Genomic DNA, 22320 nt, shown 5'->3' on the forward strand with positions numbered 1-22320 from the left:
ATCTGCATGAGGCACTCGTCAATGTAATTCAGTTGTATTGGTCGGAAATAGAACAATCAGGGCTTATGTTGTTGTTGTTATTTTGAATGTGACATCTTGGCTATCTGGCTTCCCCTGTTACCATGGTTACAAGCCTGCTTGTGCACAGCAAGGAGGGGCTTTGAGGGCAGGGCTGCAGTGCAGCAGAGAGGAAGAAGGAGGGACCTGGGAGCTGTATCGTTCTAATTTTGGACAAAGTCCACTTTTTTCTCAAAACTCCAGACTGCAGCTTTAAGTACAGTATGTGAATAAAAATACTTAGTTATATCCCATTCCTGCATTGTGTGCTGACAGGATGAGGATGAGGATGAATGCTGCACTGTAATGTAGTGTAACAGAACCACAGTAATCCTAGGTGACGTCAGCCACCATAAGCCATCGGATCTCAGCCCGGGGGTTGCAAGCTAATTTCCAAGGATCACCTGATGTGAATAAAAGTATCTTAGATCAGGGAATAGTTTTTACATCACATTACCTGTACCAGTGATGTGATGTAAATGTATGTATGTTTTCCTTAAAGTAGATTTGAATGAGTGATTGTGAGATTCTGAAGTGATGTTCAGACTGCAGGATTCAGATTTGTCAGATGATCTGTTAGCACTATTATCTGGAAGTGGTCAGCTCCAACCTACTATATCTGCGTGGGCGGCTCCGGTAGCAACATAGGCATCAGTCACTATGTATGCTGGTGACACGACTTCCCAACACAGAAGCACGAGAAATGGAGATCCATCATTTTGCTCCCCTGACAATCGCAATGTCAGGTCGTGGAGCAAACAGTTTATTTCAGCGTGACTGTCCACGGACTCTGCTCAGCTGCTCTGATGCACTTCCGTGACTCTGGATTTGATGTTGTTGTTTCCGTGTCACCGTGTGATTGACACAAAGGACAATTTGGAATCACTGCCAGACGCTACTGGTCAGACCAAGTCAGGCTTTACCTGAACAAAGGTGCAATTTATAGCAGATGAATCAAACTTTTGATTTGTAGGAGAATCAGTGTTTTTTTTCACAAGAAACAACACACTGCACAACTGGTATAGACATACACATCTAAAAAAAATAGTTCTCCGTGTTGCACGTGTCTGCATGAGCCCTCCATTGAAGGTTTATGTAAAGTCTTGGCAGACATTCATGGGTTTGCTGAGATTCTCGGGCCTTGCTCTGACACTAGGTAGGTGTTAAATGAACCGGTTCTCCAGGCTTGTGGCGAAAATCAATACAATGATGATTCACCTTAAACTTTAAACTCTAACCACACACAGATCTATACTTGATCATTCAGAGAAGACAGCAACTCGGCAAACACACCCTCGTTAAGAGCACAGAGGGAACGTTAGATCTCAAACAAACACACGCTTCTTCATGCAGACTCACACTCCCACGCCCCTGCACCTGCTGTGTGAGGGCCATCAATCAGTCTGCTAAAGCGTCTCCAGTGTCCCCAACTTCAAAGACAAACATCAGGAAAGAACGTATGCACACGAGTACACGTGTTTGTGCAACACACACACAAACACACACACACTCACGGACGCACGTTACTCACATATACCTGACTCGGAGAGACCCATCAATCACGCGCACACACTTTAACCACTGAGGAAGAAATTAAATCCACACAACCAGACAGGTAAATACACACATTTCATCTTGATTTGCTGGATGATCTCGATGAGCTCCATCTCTGTGGGCATGTAGCCCATCGTCCGCATGCAGTCTGCGATGTCTTTGTAATGAATGAAGCCGTCCGCGTCGTAGTCAAACTCCTTAAAGGCTACCTGCAGCTCTGGCAGACAGACAAACAAATTACAGTGATAAACCTGCATAGTAGGGGAACATATTTTGTCCCAAGAGTCAAATACACACACAGGCGGCGTGCACAGATACTGATAGTTACACTCCGAGTAAAACTTTTCGTAAAGTTGGTGACTCAAGCGAGTTATGCTGTTTCAATTGATTTTTCTTTTTAGCTCTGAGTCATTGAAGAACGGTCCAAGGCAGACTGAGCAAACCCTCAATCTCACACATAGATCACGAAGAGGAGCGAGCTTAACAGGAGAAAAAACATCGATGCGATTGATGAAAGCTGTGCAATCGACTAGCTATTTATCATGTGTTAGGATCATAATTGCACCAATGACATCTTACCATCTAGCTCTTCTGGCATCAGCTCTCTCTCCTGTGGAGCAGAGAGAGACAAAGAGAGAGAGAGAGAGAGAAAGAAAGTGGAAATAATTACAAGACTGCAATCGTAGGACGAGATGTAAAATCAGGGTGGCTTTAAAACAGCAGAATTCTCCAGAGAAATACCCCAGTGATAATCTGCTTTTGACTACCAAATTAGAATAACATGCATATCATGTCAACACTGCCTTATGCTGACAGTGGACACTAATGGGATTTCACCCAGCGACATGTCTTTCTAATTTGCAAAACGACACACAATGCCGCAGACTTGCTGCACGTAGGCACGCACGCTCTACATCTGCATCGTCCCGAGGGAGACGCGGCATAAGCTCGAGTCTGCGTGCATACAAACAAACACCCACGCACGAACAGTGTGTGAGACAGTGGGTCGCACAAACGTTGCACTGACGCAGAGACACAACAGACACATGTAAGCTCACGTATAAAAACCTGACACAAGACACATGTGATTTGCATACAGCCTTGTGTGTGGAACGTTGAATATTCTCTGCCTTGTTTTGACATTTGCTCAGGGCTCGCTCTCTCTTACCCTCTCTCCCTCTTTCTCTCCCTTTTTTCCAGTGTTGTCAGAGAAGTTGAGGTAAAAGCTGGAAGCCAGGAGCAAAGTCTCCACATCGATAGTCATTAGAAGTAATGGATGGCAGTGAAATTTATGTGTGCTCGGGGCTTAAAATAGCAATATGTTAATACATTCCACTGGTTGCAGACAGACAATTTTGATCAAAACACATTATAATTTGGCCATCAGTTGCAGTACAGCACATGTGCATATCCTCAGGCGAGATTTCTTTGAAACTCACTGGAAATTCCAGTTTAAAGAGGATGGGCTTCATCGTACAGTTTACTGGCCATAAATGTGCTGATATTTTAGCAAAACACATCACATGCATCAACCCCCTGAAACGCTGCTCGAATTAGCACATTTGAAAACATGTACTGACTGGAATATACATGTGTAAAGCTTCGAAAGATCATTAAATGAAGATGCCATTTAGAAAAAAATCACGCCAGGGCTGACATCATCTCGACTCAGTGTGCAACTCAACATAGGAACTCCATCACATCCACAGGGGGAAACAGGAAACATGCAGCCTCAGTCATCTTCTTATAGAGCAGCTGAGGCTGACATATGGAGATATCGCTCAGCACAAAGAAGACACACGCCTGGAGGATATCTATAAGTTCAGAGAAACAAGACTGACACTGGAGCTTATAACTGCTCTCTTTATTGTGAGCATAAACGTGCACAGATTTGCTGTAGGCTTATTTTTCCTCACTTTCCCGCAGAAAGAAAAAATATCAAGGCCGAACAGAATTCAAGAACTGAGATAAAGTGGAGGTGGAAATAACAGATAATATCTATCCATGTACAGACCTGATATCTTTGCTACGTCAGATTTTTATCCCACTGTATTTTCACTTGTTCACATATATCTGATTGCTGTGAAAAAAACTCTCAGGAGGTCTTTTTACTTGCAAAACTTGGAATATAGCTGCATTCTTTGAGTGGCACATTGAGAAATGTGCCCTTTGCCCTCATGTGTCATGTTTCACTTTTCATTTCCCACCTTTGTGTGATTTCCTGCTCTCTTCCTGTGTTCACCTGTTCCTCGTATGTTAAGCAACCCTTGAGTGTGTGTGTTTATAGTCTGTGTGCTCCCTGATGGGGAGTTCGTCCTGTGTTTCTCACCTGTGACATTCACCTGAGCCGGTCCCCTTGTCTCCCAGTGTCTCCTTGTGGTGTGTTCCTTGTCTGTTTACTGGTTTGAACTTTGCTCTCGGTTGAACTTTGTTTAACTTTTGTTTAACTTTTTGCACTTCTTGGTTTTTTTTGGATTCTATGTCTATATTTTGGGGGATTTTTCAGCTTCTCATGAAAAGCTCATTTTTTTGTTCGTAATCCTTCCTGCCTCCTGGGTGTTTTTGCATTTTTGCCAAACCTAACAAAGTCAGTTTGAATGCATCATCATCACTAAGTGTTACTTTAGTCTTTTTAATGCTAATTCTCAATTTACGTCAATGCTGAATTTACGTCAATGCTTTTCATGGAGGACATTTTTGCTTTTAATCGAATGTCTTAATTTCCATTACTTTATCTCTATTTAAACCTAATTTTCAACCTTCCTTTGTTCACACATTTGTTCTCTCTTACTGCTGAAAACGTGAGAGATAAATAGATAAATCAGAGCAGCGGTGGAAACCGAAATGCAAAGAGAAGTGCAATATTTTCCTCCTAATACATGTTGGCACTCAGGGTGGCTAATACATAAATCATACAAGGTCATCCTGCTCAAGTTCACAATAGCTTCAGGAAAAGGAGAGGCTCCCATGGTTTATTTGGAAGGCCCTGCGTGTGGCAGCCGTTCAAATGATTATTCACTGTATGATATTGCCAACAGACTCCAAACACAAATGCAATGCCAGGAAGCAAATTGCATCAAGAGTTATCTCACTGTATGTGAACCCTGCCTCAGACACTGAAACACTTATGATTTAAATAAACCTCTTAAGTTTTAATATGGTTATTGATGCCGCAGAATACACAAACAAGCACAAAAAAAAAAAAAAAAAACTCTTGCTGCCCAAAGCTGCTGTTTACCCTGCACAGGATCCATTCAGTCTACAAGGGCATATTTAGATAGCAAGGTCAACACATTAATTGGATTTTTTTTTTCTCCATCCAGAAAGGATTAGACAGCATGCCATGCAGACTCTCAATTCATCCGTCACAACGAGCCCATTAACAGTTAATTTCATTCTGTCTGGCTGCACATGGCCCATTGAACAGCCTACCTATCGCTCTGCAGGCATGGACACACATGTGAGGTATAAACGCACAGGGTCCTCACTCACACAGCTACACCATGCACATATTCTGCTTATTGACGAGTACAGTCCCATTTCTCTTCAACCGTGGCTCCGACATGTAAATGCATCAATTGTTTTCCCTTTAGCCGGCCCCTTCTTCAGTTGGATCTAATGAGGGCTGACAGTGAACCTTGCTAATGGGGTTATTAATACTTGTGTTGAGGCAGGGATTAGGACTGCTGCTGAATGGATGGTCTCCCTGCCTCAGTGTCACAGCAGCAACCAAAACAGCCCGTCCTCCATCCTGTAGGCACGACACATACCGCCCTACCTGGCTACTAGTAAATTCAAACCGGGGACTGTCATGGTAAAACAGGGCAGATCAGTCGTGGCAGGTGAGGTAGTAACTCAGGGAGGGATGTGGAAGCGGAGTCCACGGAAGCCCAAGGTCACTGTGAAACGGTCTTTCAATTCCCATAAATTGCTTCGTAACAATGAAACGGTCCCATTAGTTATTAAGGAATCTTGTTATAGAACGTCATTAAAAGGTTCTTGGGCACACAACTCCCCTCGGCATAGATTTCTCTGTTATCTTTTTTTTTTACGGTAAAATCTCTTTCTTGTTATGAAGGCATTTATGGAAAAGCCTTTGGCTCTGCTTTGTAGTAAGGTCTCACCAGGAGGGTCCCATACAGTTCCACGATTAAAGGGATCTTTTTAGAGTTCTGTCTTATAAAATAATAGCATCATCCCTACCACTGCTATTACTAATAACAATCATACTAGTAATATCTCCCACAGTAACAACAACAACAAAAAAAAAAAAACACATATTACGAAGCCCAATAAAAATAAAAGAGGAAAACAAGCGACAGAACAAAAGACCTGTGACCTGACTAATGAGCCTCTGTTATCGCTATCATACAGCAAAATGAAATGGGTTTTTTTGTGGAGTGGGGTGCAAATAAATGTAAATGCCAAAAACAAAATGAGGATTAATCCCATAAATACTTCATATTCCACAAACTGTCCTCGTCATATCCACCAACTGGACTACAGATCTACGTTGTAGCCAGGGGAACATTTACTCGTCTTGGTGTAATTAGATGTATTTTTCCAGGGCTTTGATGAGCCATAACGGACAAGACTGTGAAATTATATTAATAAGCAACTAATTTGCAGCAGTAAACACATTTTGAAGGATATGTAATGCCGCATGGATTATGTAATTTCTATTTTCTTTCAACATAATTAGGGAATGTTAATTAATGTATCTATAAAAATATTTACTAAGGACATCTTTCTTTTGTCCTCTGCTAAAACACCCGTCTTGCTATACAATATCTGCTCACTACAGGATGATTAAACTATTCTATGGTTATGTTTACACCTCGAACACTTGATACAGATATTAAAATGTCATTAAAATTGAATCTTTCTCTGATATCAGCTGTCAAAGTGGTTTTGTAGCCCAATCCTAAACCCTACACCAGACTTAATCAACTGACGGCCTGTGGGCCAGTGTGGCCCTTTAACAACCTCACTCTGCTTTGATCATATTGTTGGTTGGCTAATTAGCACATTCATAAAATATGTCAGTTGCTATAAGCACAAAAATCCTCTTCATTTATTAAAAGTTTTCACCCAGGCTGGTTTAGCCGAAGGTATTTACTAGAATCAAACTAACAACCTACTTCTAAGATTTACAAGGTGCATTGTTTTAACAGTTAATTAAACTGAGAGCATTACAGGTCATACAGAGGGAATGTAATAGTCCAGACTCGTGGTACCGTGTTTTTAAATGTCGCCCCTCTACAAAAACAGGTCAATAGGCATGCCGTAAAACCTACACCTAAATCCCCAGTCTCTGGAGTCAAAAATCCTCCCGTTTGTTGACCCATCATCCATCCGGATCACCTCTGTACGACTTCAGTGTAGTGCACAAAAGGAGCACGTCACTCTGAACTTGATCCAGTCGGCAATTTGACCAATACATTATTGGAAAAGGATTTAGTAATAAAAAGATCAGGTAGGATTCAGTGGATCACCTGACATGTGAAATCCAATCATATTCAAGCAGGTGTACATCATGACAGTTATAACTTGGCCTGTTAGTACCCTCATGCCAGCTCATGCCTCCACCAGCTCAACTCCCCCCTTATATTTTGAGTATTTTATGATTTTTTTCTAAATATTTAATGTTCATTCGCGTTTATAATAAGCGGGGCAACTGTCAAATCTGACACCAACTAGATATTTGTGACGGGAAGTTGCGACATCTCCAGTTGTGTTTGTGGCAACCAAAACAGGCAAATCACAATCTTTTCCTAATCATAAGGGTTTCGTGCCTCAACCTAACCAGAGCGTGAACACAGAAAATTTTACATAGAGAAATGTAAAGTTGCAACACATCAGTGATTTTGCAGAAACATACATTGCCAACATTTATTCTGGGGATGTATATGGACACATTGGTTCATAGTGCTGGTGCACAGTGACTGTTTTGTGAATAAATTATTGTGGTTTTCTGCATGTGGAGTTCCAGCTTTAATAATTTTAGTAGAATATAGAGGAAGTACTAACAATTAATGTCCATTTTCCACCAATCATTTTAATGGATATTTGCCACTTAGGGTTCTGTCCTTGAAGGAGCAGTCTCATTAGCAGCTGGATCCGATCCACATCCACTTCCTTCATGCCGAGACACTAACCATGTCAACAAAGTCTGCTTCTGTCTCCTAAACACTTAAAAATACCACGATGTTAAGTTTTTGTTAAAGACATCTCCCATAAGTGCGTACAAACAAATATACAGTTGATTGTATAATGTTGCTCTCCATATAAATCAACTGTTTTTTTTGGCAGAAATGGTGAAGGTGCCATTGAGCTGGATCATTTGTTGGCTCATTTCCAGTTGTCAGTAGTCCAAATATTTAGTGATGCCCTACAGCAAACTAGGATCAGGGTATCAGGCGTGGGCAGAGCCAAAGTTTAACTTGAACCAACCATGGTGTTCATGGACGCCGGCCCAGTGTGCATCAGTTAAAATACTTTCTTTTTCCTCTAGATTTTGAGGATGATGTAACAACCCACAGTCCTGACCAGATGTTTTTTTTTTTCATTGAATGAATAGAGGTGGGTAATGATATTGACTCACCGTAGTCACTTCGCTTCGATTCTGTATCAGCAATTAATGGTTAGCAAACAGGGTGTTGGTTTTCAGACAGTCATCGCTCACTGCAAACAGCTACAACCAGTGTTTCCGATCGATAGTTACCACTTAAAAACAGCTGAACAAATGGATCCATTTTCCCACTCCATTCTGTGTAACTTTAAAGTCAATGTTGTTTCTTTCTGCTGTGACTCAGTCTATAAAACTCCAGTCTATTGACTTTTTTCCCTCCAAACTTTCCCTGTAACAGCCCCATGGCCTGTATGAATACAGACAAAACCAATTTTTACTCAAAACAGAGTAATATAAAGTTATTTATCTTTTATGAATTAAACTTATTCCTGTTTCTTTTCACAATAACAACGTATTGGAGGTCATTTGTCCTGAGTGAATGGAGAACCACTCACAGAACTGGACCTGGTTGTCATGACTGACAGATACATATGTTGTGATGAAAAGTGGTATGGCGAAATAAAATAGGAAATATTAAATCAGAACAATGGTGGTCATGGGTACAATGAACCACCACTGGCTTGTGGTAGGAAATTGGTCACGACCAATGGTCCTGCCAAGTCTTGTTGAGCCATCCATTCACTTAAATGATTGTAACTGACTCTCTCCTTTTTTAAGCATAATTTTGTGTGTGAGTCATAATCACTACAGCTGCTAGTGGGCCTTGTCTAAGCCCTCAGAAGCCAATTTGACATATAATAGTGGCCAAACCATGTAATTATAACGTCATGTGATGCACTCACCCCCAAAAAGACTTTTTGTGTGTGTGTCACAACCCCTGCAAAATGACTCCTTTCATTATAATAATTTTATCAAATTTGTTTGAGTTTCCAAGTTGACATTTTAGACAGTTGAGAAGAGCCACATGATTAAATAATTCAATCCCCATTCAAGTTAGCCGTTTGCTGGCATGGCTTTTGTGCGCATGCTCTATGGGTTCCAAATTACTTAACTGATGTGGAAGAGTTGGAGAGTTTTATACTCAAAAGGTGAACTTATTGGCTTCATACGCCAACATGCATATGCCACCAGGTCGTAGCATCCATTTCCCAGTAGATGTCCGAGACTTTGTCCAGCCCTTTCTCACTCCACATGCGTCAAACACAGTAGCTTGGTCAGTGGACAAATGCTTTAAACTACCACATGTTGCTGTAGGTACCAATTTAGTGTCATTTCTGATGGTGCCCCTCGAACTGAAAGCCTAACACAGTGGGTGGTAGTGGTGGTCAGGAACAGAACTTCCACTCATGCAAGAGTGGTAAGCAGAGCATCGTAGTTTGAAGCATAAGGCTGGCTTTGTCACTTGAAGCTTAATTAACACAACTCGATAATTAGCTGGCACACCTGCTATTTATAAGGTCCTGTTCCCCGAAACCTGCTCCTAATGAAGGTTTCTTAATATAAACAGGAAATTTGAAACTGTATTGGTTTAACCTGGGCTCTAGCAGTATGAGTGGCAATGTGCTGTTGAACTGACCTGTCCAAAGAGCTTATTGAGGTAGGAGATGTAGGCAGCGGCCACCGCCGAGCTGTTGCTGAGGCTCCTTTTACTGTTGCGACGACTCTCCTCACCAGCGCCCTTCCCCTGGGGTGAGGGTGACTTTGAGCTGTAAAGTGTGCATTTGCGTGCCAAGTGTTGAGAGCTGTCATCATCAAAACCACGCCTATGCTACCCCCTCCTGAATTACTTAAAGAGACAAAATTGAAGTGCCTTTTGGGTGATTACAAGAGGAATGACTGAAAAGACGTCAGCAGTCCAGCTGACATCAGTGGTGATGTCAGTCACCTAAAACAAGGAGGATGTGTTTCTAAGGAGAAAGTTTGAAATTCTGAAAGCTTGATTTGCAGCCGATGTACGAATCGATGGCACTAATTGGGTGCACGAATCCACACAACCCACTCCCCCTTGTCCTAATCAATGTTGATTAGAAACAGAGAATGATAATAACCAGAATTTCTTGGAGAGGCTGAGTTGAAGGGCCTTGCTTTTGAATCTCGTCGCTGGCGATCTGCCAGCTGGTGCACCCCTCCCTCCTCGTGGAGACATGCTAGGAGATAAAGAAGCCTTAATCAATTCAAAGTGCACTTGATGTCTGAAAATTAATATTAATACTTTCTAAAAAGAAAAAAATCTCATAACTGACAACACTAATCTATGTGTCGTGTCACGTGGATTGACCCTCCTGCTGAGGAAGTTAAGATGGGTTCTGAATCTAATTTTTGGACATTTCACAGACTGCTGTTACCCAAAAAATCCTTCCAAAGCAGGCTATGTTATCTCTTCTGTGTATATATCTTAGTAAGTGCAAATCTAAAGCTCTTTTCATCAGATTTCACTGACCTGGCAGCAGAGGATGGTCTACTTTCTGGTCCTCCCTTTGCACTTTTCAAAGACATCCTGTGCAGAAGAGAGAGATAAATGTGGAAAGTGATGTGTGCGTGGGGGAAAGTACAAGAAATGTCCTCAAAGAAGAGTCAAAAAATAAATATGCATGGAGAAAAACAACTTGATAGTCATCATTATTAAAGCTGCATTAATTAATTTAACACCAGATGAAGTTGTTATAAAGTCGTAAGTGTGTGAGCAAATATTTTCATATTTACACACCGTTCGGACAATGAGAATCATTAACATTCTGTAAACTCGTCTAGTACTCACTCTCCTTTCAGCTGCATTTTGCTTTCCTTCAAGGAGGAAAATGTCTAGCTTTCTCATTTGGTAAATCCTCCACAGTGCTCACCAGGTTTGAATCTGCCAGTCGCTGCTGAGCAGGTAGCTTACAGTGGGTTCATCAGAGCATTTTCGTTTGCATTAAAAACAGCTGCCTGCAGCCAGTATTGTAGTGAAGACCACCTAAACTTAGACCAAGTCATGACCGAGACGAGAATGTATCGGACTGAGTCCCACAATCCATGATGAACTTACAACAAAATGTGGAACATCCAAAACTCTGGCCCGGATTAATTTCATCTAAAATATCCACATTTGCTTGAAAATCTGAAATCTTGGTAGAGGTGAATAATATGTGTGTGAGCAGTAAATACAGACAAAACCACATGGAGCTGAAATTAACTTTTAACATTTACATTTTCAAGTTCAACACTCTTTTTTTCATGTTTTACCATCCACCTAACACTTCTGATAGAAACCCTCATGAAGTACAAGTGATATCCCTGCAGTTGTGTTCTTTACTGATCTTAAAATAAATTCCAGAGTCCTCTTTGTCTGAGACAGAGACAGGACAGAATGGAAACATGGTTGAGTCGAGACATGAATGAGACCTTATCTCAACAACACTGGTCCTGAGCTTGAAGGACCAAAACAATAAATTTGCGGGCTGTGAAAACAACTCGCTTGAAGACGCTAAAACGATCTGTGGGAGCTGAGTCAAGTGAGTGTCCTTTCTCACAATAAACATGATCATTTTTACAAAGCAAGAGACATGACTGCTACATCTTGAGGAAGAGGGAGGATGAATCACTCCAATCAGATTAAGAGATTAATTTGGACATGAGGACACACACCCAAACAGTACAATCAAAACGATACACGAAGAGACAGAGTGGATGGAAAGCTCAATACGGCTGAAATGAATGGATCAAGGGAGAAGAGGAATGGTGTGAAAAATGGGAGTGTGAGATAGACGAAGATCGAGATGGAAAAGGTAGTGAATGAAAATCCCACGTGTAGGACTTTCATTGGAGAGACTTTATGGCTGCCTGTTTGAGAAGCAGATTAATGTTCTGTCATGGTCTCCACGCGGTTCAGGCCATCAGCGCCTGATGATGAACGGCAACACTCGGCACCGATGCGCTATAAACACAACGCCTCGCGAAAGATGGTGCGAAGACAGATACCCCGAGATCTGCTCCAGCAGTCGCTGCTTAGGGCCGCGTAGAAGACGAGGGGCCGTAATGAGAAGAGACACGCCGACCAGTCAGTCCTCTAAATTACGTCGGGCCATTTAATGTGCCTCCGCCGAGTGAGGTGCGTTTCCCAACTCCCGATGGGTTGAACAAAACGTGCCATGACTGAGGAGTGATTGCCTGTCTGTCATGCTTTCATGCAATCAGTGTGCATGTGATACGTGCTGATTGCAACACGCTTAGAGCATGTCATGCTGCATGGGTGGGGACGGGAGGAATCTTTTCAAGGCAACACATGATTACAGGAATTCCTTGAAGATTATTTATGGGATCATTATGTACTGCTCTGTGCTTTATGCCCATGGTATAGCAATGGTTTATTTATATATACATCAGATCATGTATATATTCTCCTTTGTACCACTCTCCCTCTCTCCCCAGACGTTCACATCGCACATGTGGGGTAAAGCAACGTATCTGGATTTTGTATACTGTTGTTAGTCTCACATTGTTTGCCTGAAGAATTGCTCTCATCTTCAGTGAGCACAAACTCCCATCAGGGTAAACAAACACACCCACACGCACACGCCCAGATGTGCGTTTGACTACACAAGCCATTGAGCAGCACTGTGTATGTCTGCAGCTCTCCTCCCTAAGTGGCCAATTGCTGTCAATCACCGAGCCGACACGAGCAATTTTAGATCCTAATCACGCTAATTGAAGTAATGAAATGGAGGGCCAGGTGGACCGGGCAAAAACAAACACAGCCAACGCAGCCGATGATGGCGATGGAGAATTGGAGAGCGTGCCGCACTGGAGAGCTGCGATGTCGCTGGGTGGGGCTGAACCGGCCTGGCTGGAGCGTGAGGGGTTAAGAAACTGAATGGATATTCTAAATATATTTCACAAGAGCCACTAGAGTGAAGGGCGCCGAGGTTCACCGTACATGTCACACAAACGAGAAGCACATAGAATACAAACAGACACAAAAGAGGCAGAAAATAGAATAGCACTCAGCGAGGTCATTACTCTACCAGAGGAGCATAATCCTTTAAATCTGGTACTTCGATAAGAGGAAATATTTTCCTGCATCTGGATGCGAGTTGTCATTGGAATCCACACAGCGACAGACATCGTGCCGATTGGCTGATGGTGGTCATGATTTTTGAAGCATACTCAAATCCCATTTGGGGGGTATAAGAGCTTTATATTGCGGAGCATTTCGAGTGAGTCACACTCTTTACGACTATTAAGGCTTATATCTTGGTCATGTGCCAAAGGCATCTTAAATAGTTCGAATTTAGCACATTTTGTTCTCTGAGAGTTGATATTTTTTACTAAACAACAAAATACTTTGGTTGTGTTTTCTGATCAGACAACCCTGTCATCTGGACAACAGTCAATACAGTAGATGCGCTCCTGGCCTGTTCTGTCACCTCTATGGTCCAGGTTAAGTAGGTTTAGCAATAACTCCCACAGCTGCCAGGGACTATAGCTGGATGACAAAACAGAGGAAAAAACAACACAAAGTCTCTCAATAAGGTGTTGAAACCGACAAGTGCCTCCAGGATAGCTTCACTGCACCTTGGCATTGATTTATGTTTTTACTGGAGGGTTGGAGCCGCATTCTTCCAAAGGATATTCCCTTGTTTGGAGAGCTGTCCAATATTTTGGTTGAATATGTCCCATACTGTATGTGTTCAGGTGGGCTGTAGCCTCTGCATAGTCAGGCCTAACTCCGCAGCACTGTCAGCGCTGAAGGATAGTCTGGTAGCACCAAGTTTCAACACGCTGGCTTTTATATTTCTTTTAAATGAATAACGATTGTCGTGCCTGCGAAACTGTGTTATGTGGGACTTGTTTTACACATGTGGAGGTGAGCCCTGCCATTGAAATGGCTTAATCAACACAAAAACAGCTGCCAGCGTCTTTGCATAACTTGCCAATTTTAGCGTGTAGTTTGCTAGCTTGGAGATGGTGGTTGTTGAGTCACGTAGCAGAGGGGATTTTGAAAACAGTAACTTGCAGATAGCAGAGGGAAGAGGGCGATGCCATCTGAAGCAGGTGTCAAATTATAAGCTTTATACCTTATTTGACTTGTTGGGTTGATATCTGATGAAGATCATCGTGCCCTATGGATGGAGGCATTGTCATCTCGGAAGAAACCCCTCCCATCAGGATAGAAATGTTTGTAGATGTAATTCATAAGATATAATAACATAAGTTCCTTTTAAGTGCCGAGGTTTATAATTTAAAACAATTGAACACAATACAGAAATGTGCTGCTTTCCAGGCGGCAAACCCTCATGTGGGACTTGGATTTGCCTTTTGGACGTAAGAAACAGAATGCCTGTCAAGCTCAGGTCAGGCTTGGTTACAACTCTTTCAGACATGAAAACAGAAAAATGCCACCTAAGCTGTATTCTAACCCAAACCATGCCAACAAAATGCCCCTCACCACATAACAGAGCCACTGAACCCCCTTCCTGTCGCAGTCAAGCATTCAGGCGTGTACCACTCTCTTGATGTAGGCCACTATGTACTCGCCCACAAGAATATCCGCGTTTTGCAGCACTTAACTCTCAAATGTGCTTTTATCTTTGTAATGAGGGGTTTATGCACTGCACCCCCTCTATAATATTCCTCACTGTGTGATTGTCGTTGTGGCTGTTCTTGCTGAAACAGTCTGATTATGTCATGCACTGACATTCTACGTCATTTGAAGATGAGCTGCTCCTATGTTTTTCCCTACATATCACACTAATGCATGAGCACCACAGTCATCAAATGTGTGCTGTCGACAACAATTTGCTGATGTGTCTCCCACAGATCTACATGCAGTGACTCCAGTCACTGTTTCTTTTGAAACATGAGCCAGTTGAACTGTCTTTGTGACGGAAGCCCCGGACTCACAATGAACTCCTGTCGAAGCCACTTAGATCTTTTTTTGTTTTATCATCGTCATACAAAATCAGAGTCAACTGCACAGCGTTTTTATATATATATATATATATATATATATATATATATATATGCCAGAGACAGGCTGTGCACCTGCGTGGAAGGATCTGCATTTGTTCTAATTCTCCACTACATACAGTATATATGTCAAATTCCAGTGGGCATCAGAGCCATTATACTATTGAAATCATTAGTCCAACTCCATACCATGTTTTCACTTGCATCCAGGCAGATTGACACATATGACACAAAAAGAGGATTTGAAATATATAGAAATATATAAAAATATATTTTTAACCAAAACCAGTACATAGGCATATCAATCGCTAGTTTCAGAAAGCTATTGTAGTCAAGGTTTTGCTTGTGGTTTTGTTATTTTCTGTTTTATTTTGAAGTTCTGCCCTCATGTGGCCTGTTTTACTTTCCATTTCCTCCCTTTGTGTGGTTTCCCGCCCTTTTCCTGTGTTCACCTGTGCCCTATTAGTTAATCGGCCCTTGTGTATATAGTCTGTGTAATTCCTGTTGTCTTTGTCAGCTTGTCTGTTCCTGTGTGATTTAGCATTGCTCTCCTATAACATCGACAGACTCACGATGGACAGCTGAAAGACTGAACGGATCAAAAGATAACGTCATTTTTAGCCTCAAGCAGAGATAAGGAGCAGGCTTCTGAGGTCTGGTGAGCTCACTTCCTTCCAACTACACACCACCTTAATTTAATTTCCCAACTTTTTAGTCGTCAGCCCTTAACTGACGCCGACTCAAGCAACATTACTTAAGGACATTTGTCAGATTTTGCTCAGCTCCCTGTGGAGCCACAAAAGCTTCATACAATTATTCTCACATAGGCACCAATCCTCCCCGAGAACTGTAAACAGACTTTGATGTGTAAAATTGGTGGATTCCCTTTAAGCGTTTTATATTTTTTCACATACTGTATCTGCTCAGATGAAATTGTCAAAATCAAAACACTTGTTCCTTGGCAGATGATCTAAATTTGCACAGTATGTCACTGAATAGATACTCTTCCAATTAACAGGAAGACAGTCAAGCAAATTGGAACTAAAATTAACCTCCCTGGCAGGAAAAAGACACACAGATCTGTTCAGGTGAGCCTTCACCCATCTTTTGCACTCTCCTTCTGTTCCCTCTTTGTTTTTCATATTATCTCTCCATTCGCCTGCTGTCCAGTCACAAGACAATCAATCCCAAAGGGGCCAAACCAGCCTGTGTCTGATCCATAAACAACCGATAGTAATGCAGTCAGGTCTGGCACTCCATCTTATCTTCACCTATCTTAACACCTCTCCAGCACCTCTTCCTCCTCGGACAACCCCACCCTCCCCTTCCCCCAGCACTGATTTCATGTCACGGCCCTGAAATGAGACTGTCGCTTTCAGTATTGGTGCAGTTACGAGGGAAAGGAGGGGGAGAATGAAATATTTTCTCTCACCCACTGACATCTGTTCCCGTCTCTTCATTTGGGACAAACTCCTTATTGCCGCTTTGTATAATTCTTGTCTAATTACAACCTCTTCCTCCATGCCCCGCCTGATAATGAAACACTGGAGCTGCTTTAAGTAAGTCCGCTGATGCGATTGCAGGAAGCGGCGGGGGCACAAATATTGAACAAAAATGAACGGAAACAGTTTGCTAGCCATCTGTCAGCTTGTAAAAGCCAAATATATACATACTCAAGATCTAGATATATTATGATGCAGTGAGGAGGCGTCTGTCAGTCCCATTAAAGTGTGATCTGTGCAAAGTGAACCAAAGCTGAATACATTTGTTGAAGCTTCACTACAAATTATTAGTAGAGCAAATAGCTGCATTTTCTGCAAGCTTACCTTGTTCAGCCACGGAAAGAATGAAAAGAAATAGACAATTTAAATATGTGTTTGCTCTGTTTGAATCTGATTGTCCTCCCTGTTTGTCTCTGCTGATGATGATGTGAATGAGGCGTATCTCTATTGTACGAAGCTGCACCTAACCTGAGGATTATATAATGAAGGTGATTATCCAGCTAAATATGTCAGGATTAGAGATGTAGCCTTCTGCCTCTGTCCTCAAGAGCGAAAAGGGCAATGATATTGTCTTACTGCAGCTATGTTAGGGTAGCAGATGAGGCGTTCTATGAATCCAGATGAATTTATATGTTTCATTTCAGTCTATTTCGGTTTGAACGGCTTTAGATTCAAGATGCGGGAGTCATGAAACCTTTATAAATTCTATCAACCGCGACTACAGGCACAAATTCATGTCAATATTTATAACATATAAATAATATGAAGGGATAACATTAAAGTACAAGTCCACCCAAAAACCTGAAATTCAGTTATTATCCTAACCTCTACACAGATGGAAAATAAGGTGAAGTTTCACTGAAAGACGTTCCTGGAGCTTCACAGCAAAAAAAAAAAAAAGGGAACAAAACAGCATTTACAAAACAGTGTATTCTCACAAACAACTGAAGTAGACAAGGACTTGTTTTAACACATGATAAAATAACAGAGTCTCCGTAAGCTTGGTCATCCCAAATTGATTTGAAAAAATTTTATTTACCCCGACTGCAGCAAATACAGATCAGGTGTGTGCCAACACGTTAAGCTCAGCAGTGTGGATTTAGGCCTCAAAAGATAACATCTTTTCAAATCTAGGGGCTCTCTGAGACTTGGATTATGCCAGATGAGCTGTATATGTTTTTTTTTTTCCGTTACATTTTCGTCAGCTGTGAAGAAACACGCTGTTTTACCAAACTTCTACTGACTTTCTATCTGCATGGAGTTATGGCTAAATGTTCCCTTTTGTGAAAACTCCTACTTACACAACAATGGCCTCAGATCGATCCACAATATTACTCTACCCTGAAAACATCATTCTTATTGAACACACAAACACACCATATGGCTTACGTTTCAAGCTCATTTCATTATTTCTGATGACTCGGTGGTGACCGAATAGTGCGCCTACAGAGAGATGCAATGAAAAATTAACTCTTGGGATCCAGCCTCAGAGCACAGCGTTTCTAATATCGCTGCTTATTCAATATTTATGTTTAGTTGTTGCCTTTAACAAAACACAATTACACATGAGGGGTTTGCGACCAGCTCTGATATGGCTGTGACTGCAGGACAGAGAAGATTGAACACTTGGACTTTCAAGACCGAAGATGTCCTGCTGAGTTTGGTGGAAATGTGTAAACAATAATGGATTCGTCATTCAGAAGATCTGCACATGATGAACAGTCATGTTGGAGCTTGGATATATATGCTTGGATATATACTAATATATGGCAATAAGTGTGGGAAAAAAGCCCAATGGAAGAGACGAGATTTCAAAGTTCAAGAAGTTAATTAACTCCCAGTCGGGGGGGAAAAAAAAGAAAAAATGGGAACGTCCATTTCAGCCTGAAGTGACAAGTCCACATACTGACGTGTGGGATGTTAAATGTCGGCAGTATAATGACAGTGGATTTACTTTTTGAGCTTTGAGCTAAAGACGCTTTGTAAAGCTGTGTGTGTGTGTGTGTGTGTGTGTGTGTGTGTGTGTGTGTGTGTGTGTGTGTGTGTGTGTGTGTGTGTGTGTGTGTGTGTGTGTGTGTGTGTGTGTGTGCTTTACATACTGTAGCTTGAGTGACAATCCCGTCCTCTTTGTTCCGTTCATCCTTTCATCACAGAGTGTCTCTTCACTGATTGACTGCTCTTAGTCAGGCAGAGCATACAGGGAGCCACTTCCCATAGAACAGCACACTGTTCATTGACAGACAACTTGTCCCAAACATGATTGCTGTTTACGCTGAATGGACACATGAAAGTTCACCCGTAATCTTGTTTACATTTAAGTTTGACTAGCTAGTATGCATATAATGTGAACGTGTAATGCCATGTTTCGTACAAATAACTGTCACCCCTGAAACCCTAGGTGTTATATCCTGGTGACTTGGCTGGTAAACAAGGTCAAAATTGTCTTTGTCTTAGATTTGATATTTTTCCTCCAATAAAAGTAGCCTGAACAACACATTTTTGGCGCCTGTGACCATCAAAGCGGTTCAACTGTCCGTGCAAACTATTGTTCCTCTCCTTGGCATTTTGCTTTGCTCTACAGTGGTCAGTGTCTGAACTTTGTCTCACTTCACTGGACAAACCTGCTGCACGACCTATGACTCACAGAAATGTCACATCTCGCTTTGAAATGCCCCAAAAATGCAAAATCTCCTCTCCCTGTCGGAAAAATGTGCTGTAATTTCGCAGATGCATGAGTTGTCGGGTCTACTGAAGCGATTTTAAATAGGCAGATGATAGCCCAGTAAGTAGAGCAAAAAAAACTTTCTTGCGCTCACGAGAAAACAAAAACTGCACGCAAAGCATAATCTAATTTTTATGCTCCCTTCCCCTGTTACTGTTTCTCTCACTTTATCTTCCTCCCTCCGTCTTTATTTGCCCAGCGAGGCGGTGCTGCAGTGGGAATCTGTTGAGGAGCCTATTCCCCCGTGCGTTCAGACCTTCGCCACGCTCAAATATGCTTAGTGCGTCCAGCGAAAGCACTTATTTAGCGCTTTGCTTTTCATGAGGAAGTGGAAACTTACTTCACCCCTTACCTTCACAGAAAGACAAGGGAGTGCAATAATGTTGTCGATTTCATGCACCAGTCAGCTCCCAATGGAGTGTGGACCTTTGAATTGTTTACTGAAGTGGAAATAAACTTTTGTATTTGGCTTGGCTTGGATTGGCTGGACGCAGTGGTGCAGTTGTGAGCAAAATCTTGCACATGCTGATCAGAAAGCCATATGCTGAGCAGATGCAGTGATGTAAGGGGCATTTTTCCAACCCTGACTCAGACAAATTAGATGGATTTACTACTGCTTTGTTACATTCTGATGAAAGTGCACAAATACAGGACTTTGGTAACTCGTGCTCATGGTTGGTGCGTTGTTACAGTTTGCAAATCGGTGGGGACCCAAATGCAAAACGGCACGGCAGGCAGGTTAAGAAACAAAGAGCAAGCTTCAATAATGTTACCTGAAGTCCAAAACTTCTACATTGACAGCTGTTTCAGGTATTTGAGTGACAAAGAAGAGCAAGGGTAATCGATCATGGTCGACATGAAATATATTTCACAGATATACGTGTTATCACTAACCCACTGTTTCCTTTCGTCTGCCATGTTTCAGAGTCATATGATGTCAACGCTGCAAACTCACGTACCAAAGTTTACTCTGACTTTCCGAGTTGTTGCTCCTACTTGAGAGGGCATTCACGTGAACTTTCCCCTTCAGATATACGTTCAAGAGAAGGGAGGGAAAGAGACAAAGATGGGAAGTTGGAAGTCACAACAAAACACATGAGGATGAATTCTACTAAATTAAACAGGCATGACAGCTGTAGTTAGCACTTAATCAAGACCATGACGTTTGTGACATTACCAAGCACTGTGAGGAGCCTAAACATGAGCACAAGACATTTAATGACGCCTTAACCATGTAATGATATACTTTACAGAATTCAAGATCGAATCACTTAGAGAAAATCGATGACCCTGTTTACAAAACGTTAAAGTAAAAAATTAAATGTTTCCATTCAAGCATAACATAATTCCCACATTTCTGTAGCTTGTCTGTCATAGTCTCTTCCTGTCAGGCTCTTAGAAGCGCTCACACAGTCTTTTTCATCATCTGTGACACCAGCAGTTCTTGGCTGCATGAAAGCTGATTCAGTCCTCAGTATATTTCTTCAGTCGACGTCAGGAGACACTTTCAGCAGACATGCTTTCCTGTGGGTTGAACTAAGGACTCACTAAGGGCTGACAATCTCTAAAAGACACTTGAGGACACTTTAACAACGAGGCTACAAAAACCCGAACACGCAACAGTTTCTGCAGGAGGACACAAGAAGATTCCCCCCATGATTTCGAACTAATATCCAGACAATATGTCTGCTTGTGTTCAGACAATACAGCTTTTTTCAGAATGCGGTCTTGACTGTGTGGCACTACGTTCTTTCCGAGCACATGCAGCTGCCTGTCATCTTAAAGAAACAAAAGATTGATCAGGTATGACGCCGCATTAGAAAATAGATTCACCTATTACTTGTGCCACCCCAAGTTGTCATGTTGATTTTTTTTTAGATGAGATTACTTTTACATTTACTACATTTGGCGTGACAAAACCAAATGGGGTTAAAAGACATGACACTTTAATAATTCATAAATTAATTGTATCTCTTGTATCCCAATACTGCACAAATCCCTCAAGTTATGGGCTAAAACCAACCTCAGTACTTTACAGAACCAAAAGGAAATATGATGTGTCCTGGACCAGACATTATTGTTCTTATTTTTCCGCCATTTCTATAGCGCTTTTCTAGTCTATTGACTTTACAACACTTGTCAGATTCACCCATTCAAACACATTCATATTTTGCTCATCAGGAGCAATTTGGGGTTCAGTATCTTGCTCAAGGTGACTTTGACATGCAGCCAGGGGGAGCTGGGATTCAAACCAGCGACCTTCTGATTACCAGACGACCCGCTCCACCTCCTGAGCTACAGCTGCATCTACATATATTGTAAAAAATAAATATATAAAAACACCATTCAACACTTAATTTTGGGTGGTAAAGGATTACAGACACAGTAACTTTAATAATGCTACCAAAATCCCTATCATAAATGTGTTCTGTTACCACTTGATAATAATTTAGTAATCTATTATTGTTCAGTACTTTTGTAGCACACAATGCATTGCCCCCAACACTACTGCAAACACATAAACAAATATCCATTGGTCTGGAAATACTACGTCTGATATTGCCAACTCTGCATATGTCTCAACTGAGGTAACAGACTTATTTGAACCCAGACCACAATCTTTCCCTCAACCTAACCAAGTAGTTTTGATGCTTAAACCAACCAGAAAGCAACTGTTTACCAACGTAAACCACATGTCTATTAGTATTCATTAATAGCGAGTAAGGTCACCTAACTGCTGTTAACATGAAATCCTTCTCCACATCCAAATACACAATGATAATAAGGGCAAAAAACTCCAGGGAGAGTTTGTGTTTTGGGAACAACAGACTGTTGGCCCAATGGGAAATTGTTTTGGGGACTATATGGGTTTACGGGAACAAAAGGCAGCCGCCTGTTGGAAATGTGTAGCATTGGAACATAATTTTTGGAGACGGTCGATTTTTCCTGGTTAAGAATTAAATGTCACACAGTTATTGATTATATTTGGGTCCTGTGAATGCTCCGGA

General features: G+C 41.7%; 2 protein-coding genes across 2 annotated transcripts in view; one reads left to right on the top strand and one right to left on the bottom strand.

Annotated features, from left to right (window-relative positions):
• cabp4 (calcium binding protein 4) overlaps window positions 1-17023 on the bottom strand; it is a 28316-nt gene extending 11293 nt beyond the window's left edge. Inside the window, exons 1-6 of the mRNA XM_030434951.1 lie at window positions 16915-17023; window positions 10584-10640; window positions 10192-10290; window positions 9720-9849; window positions 2191-2221; window positions 1685-1828 (exon numbers count right to left, since the gene is read on the bottom strand). Coding sequence (XP_030290811.1) covers window positions 1685-1828; window positions 2191-2221; window positions 9720-9849; window positions 10192-10290; window positions 10584-10639 — 460 coding nt within the window. The 5' untranslated portion in view covers window position 10640; window positions 16915-17023. The remainder of the gene's footprint in view (window positions 1-1684; window positions 1829-2190; window positions 2222-9719; window positions 9850-10191; window positions 10291-10583; window positions 10641-16914) is intronic.
• Window positions 1-22320, top strand: part of doc2g (double C2-like domains, gamma) — a 76994-nt gene that overhangs the window by 2794 nt on the left and 51880 nt on the right. The gene's annotated exons all lie outside the window — the stretch shown is intronic.

This window comes from Sparus aurata, chromosome 1 (assembly GCF_900880675.1).
Source record: "Sparus aurata chromosome 1, fSpaAur1.1, whole genome shotgun sequence".
Taxonomy (NCBI): Eukaryota; Metazoa; Chordata; class Actinopteri; order Spariformes; family Sparidae; genus Sparus; species Sparus aurata.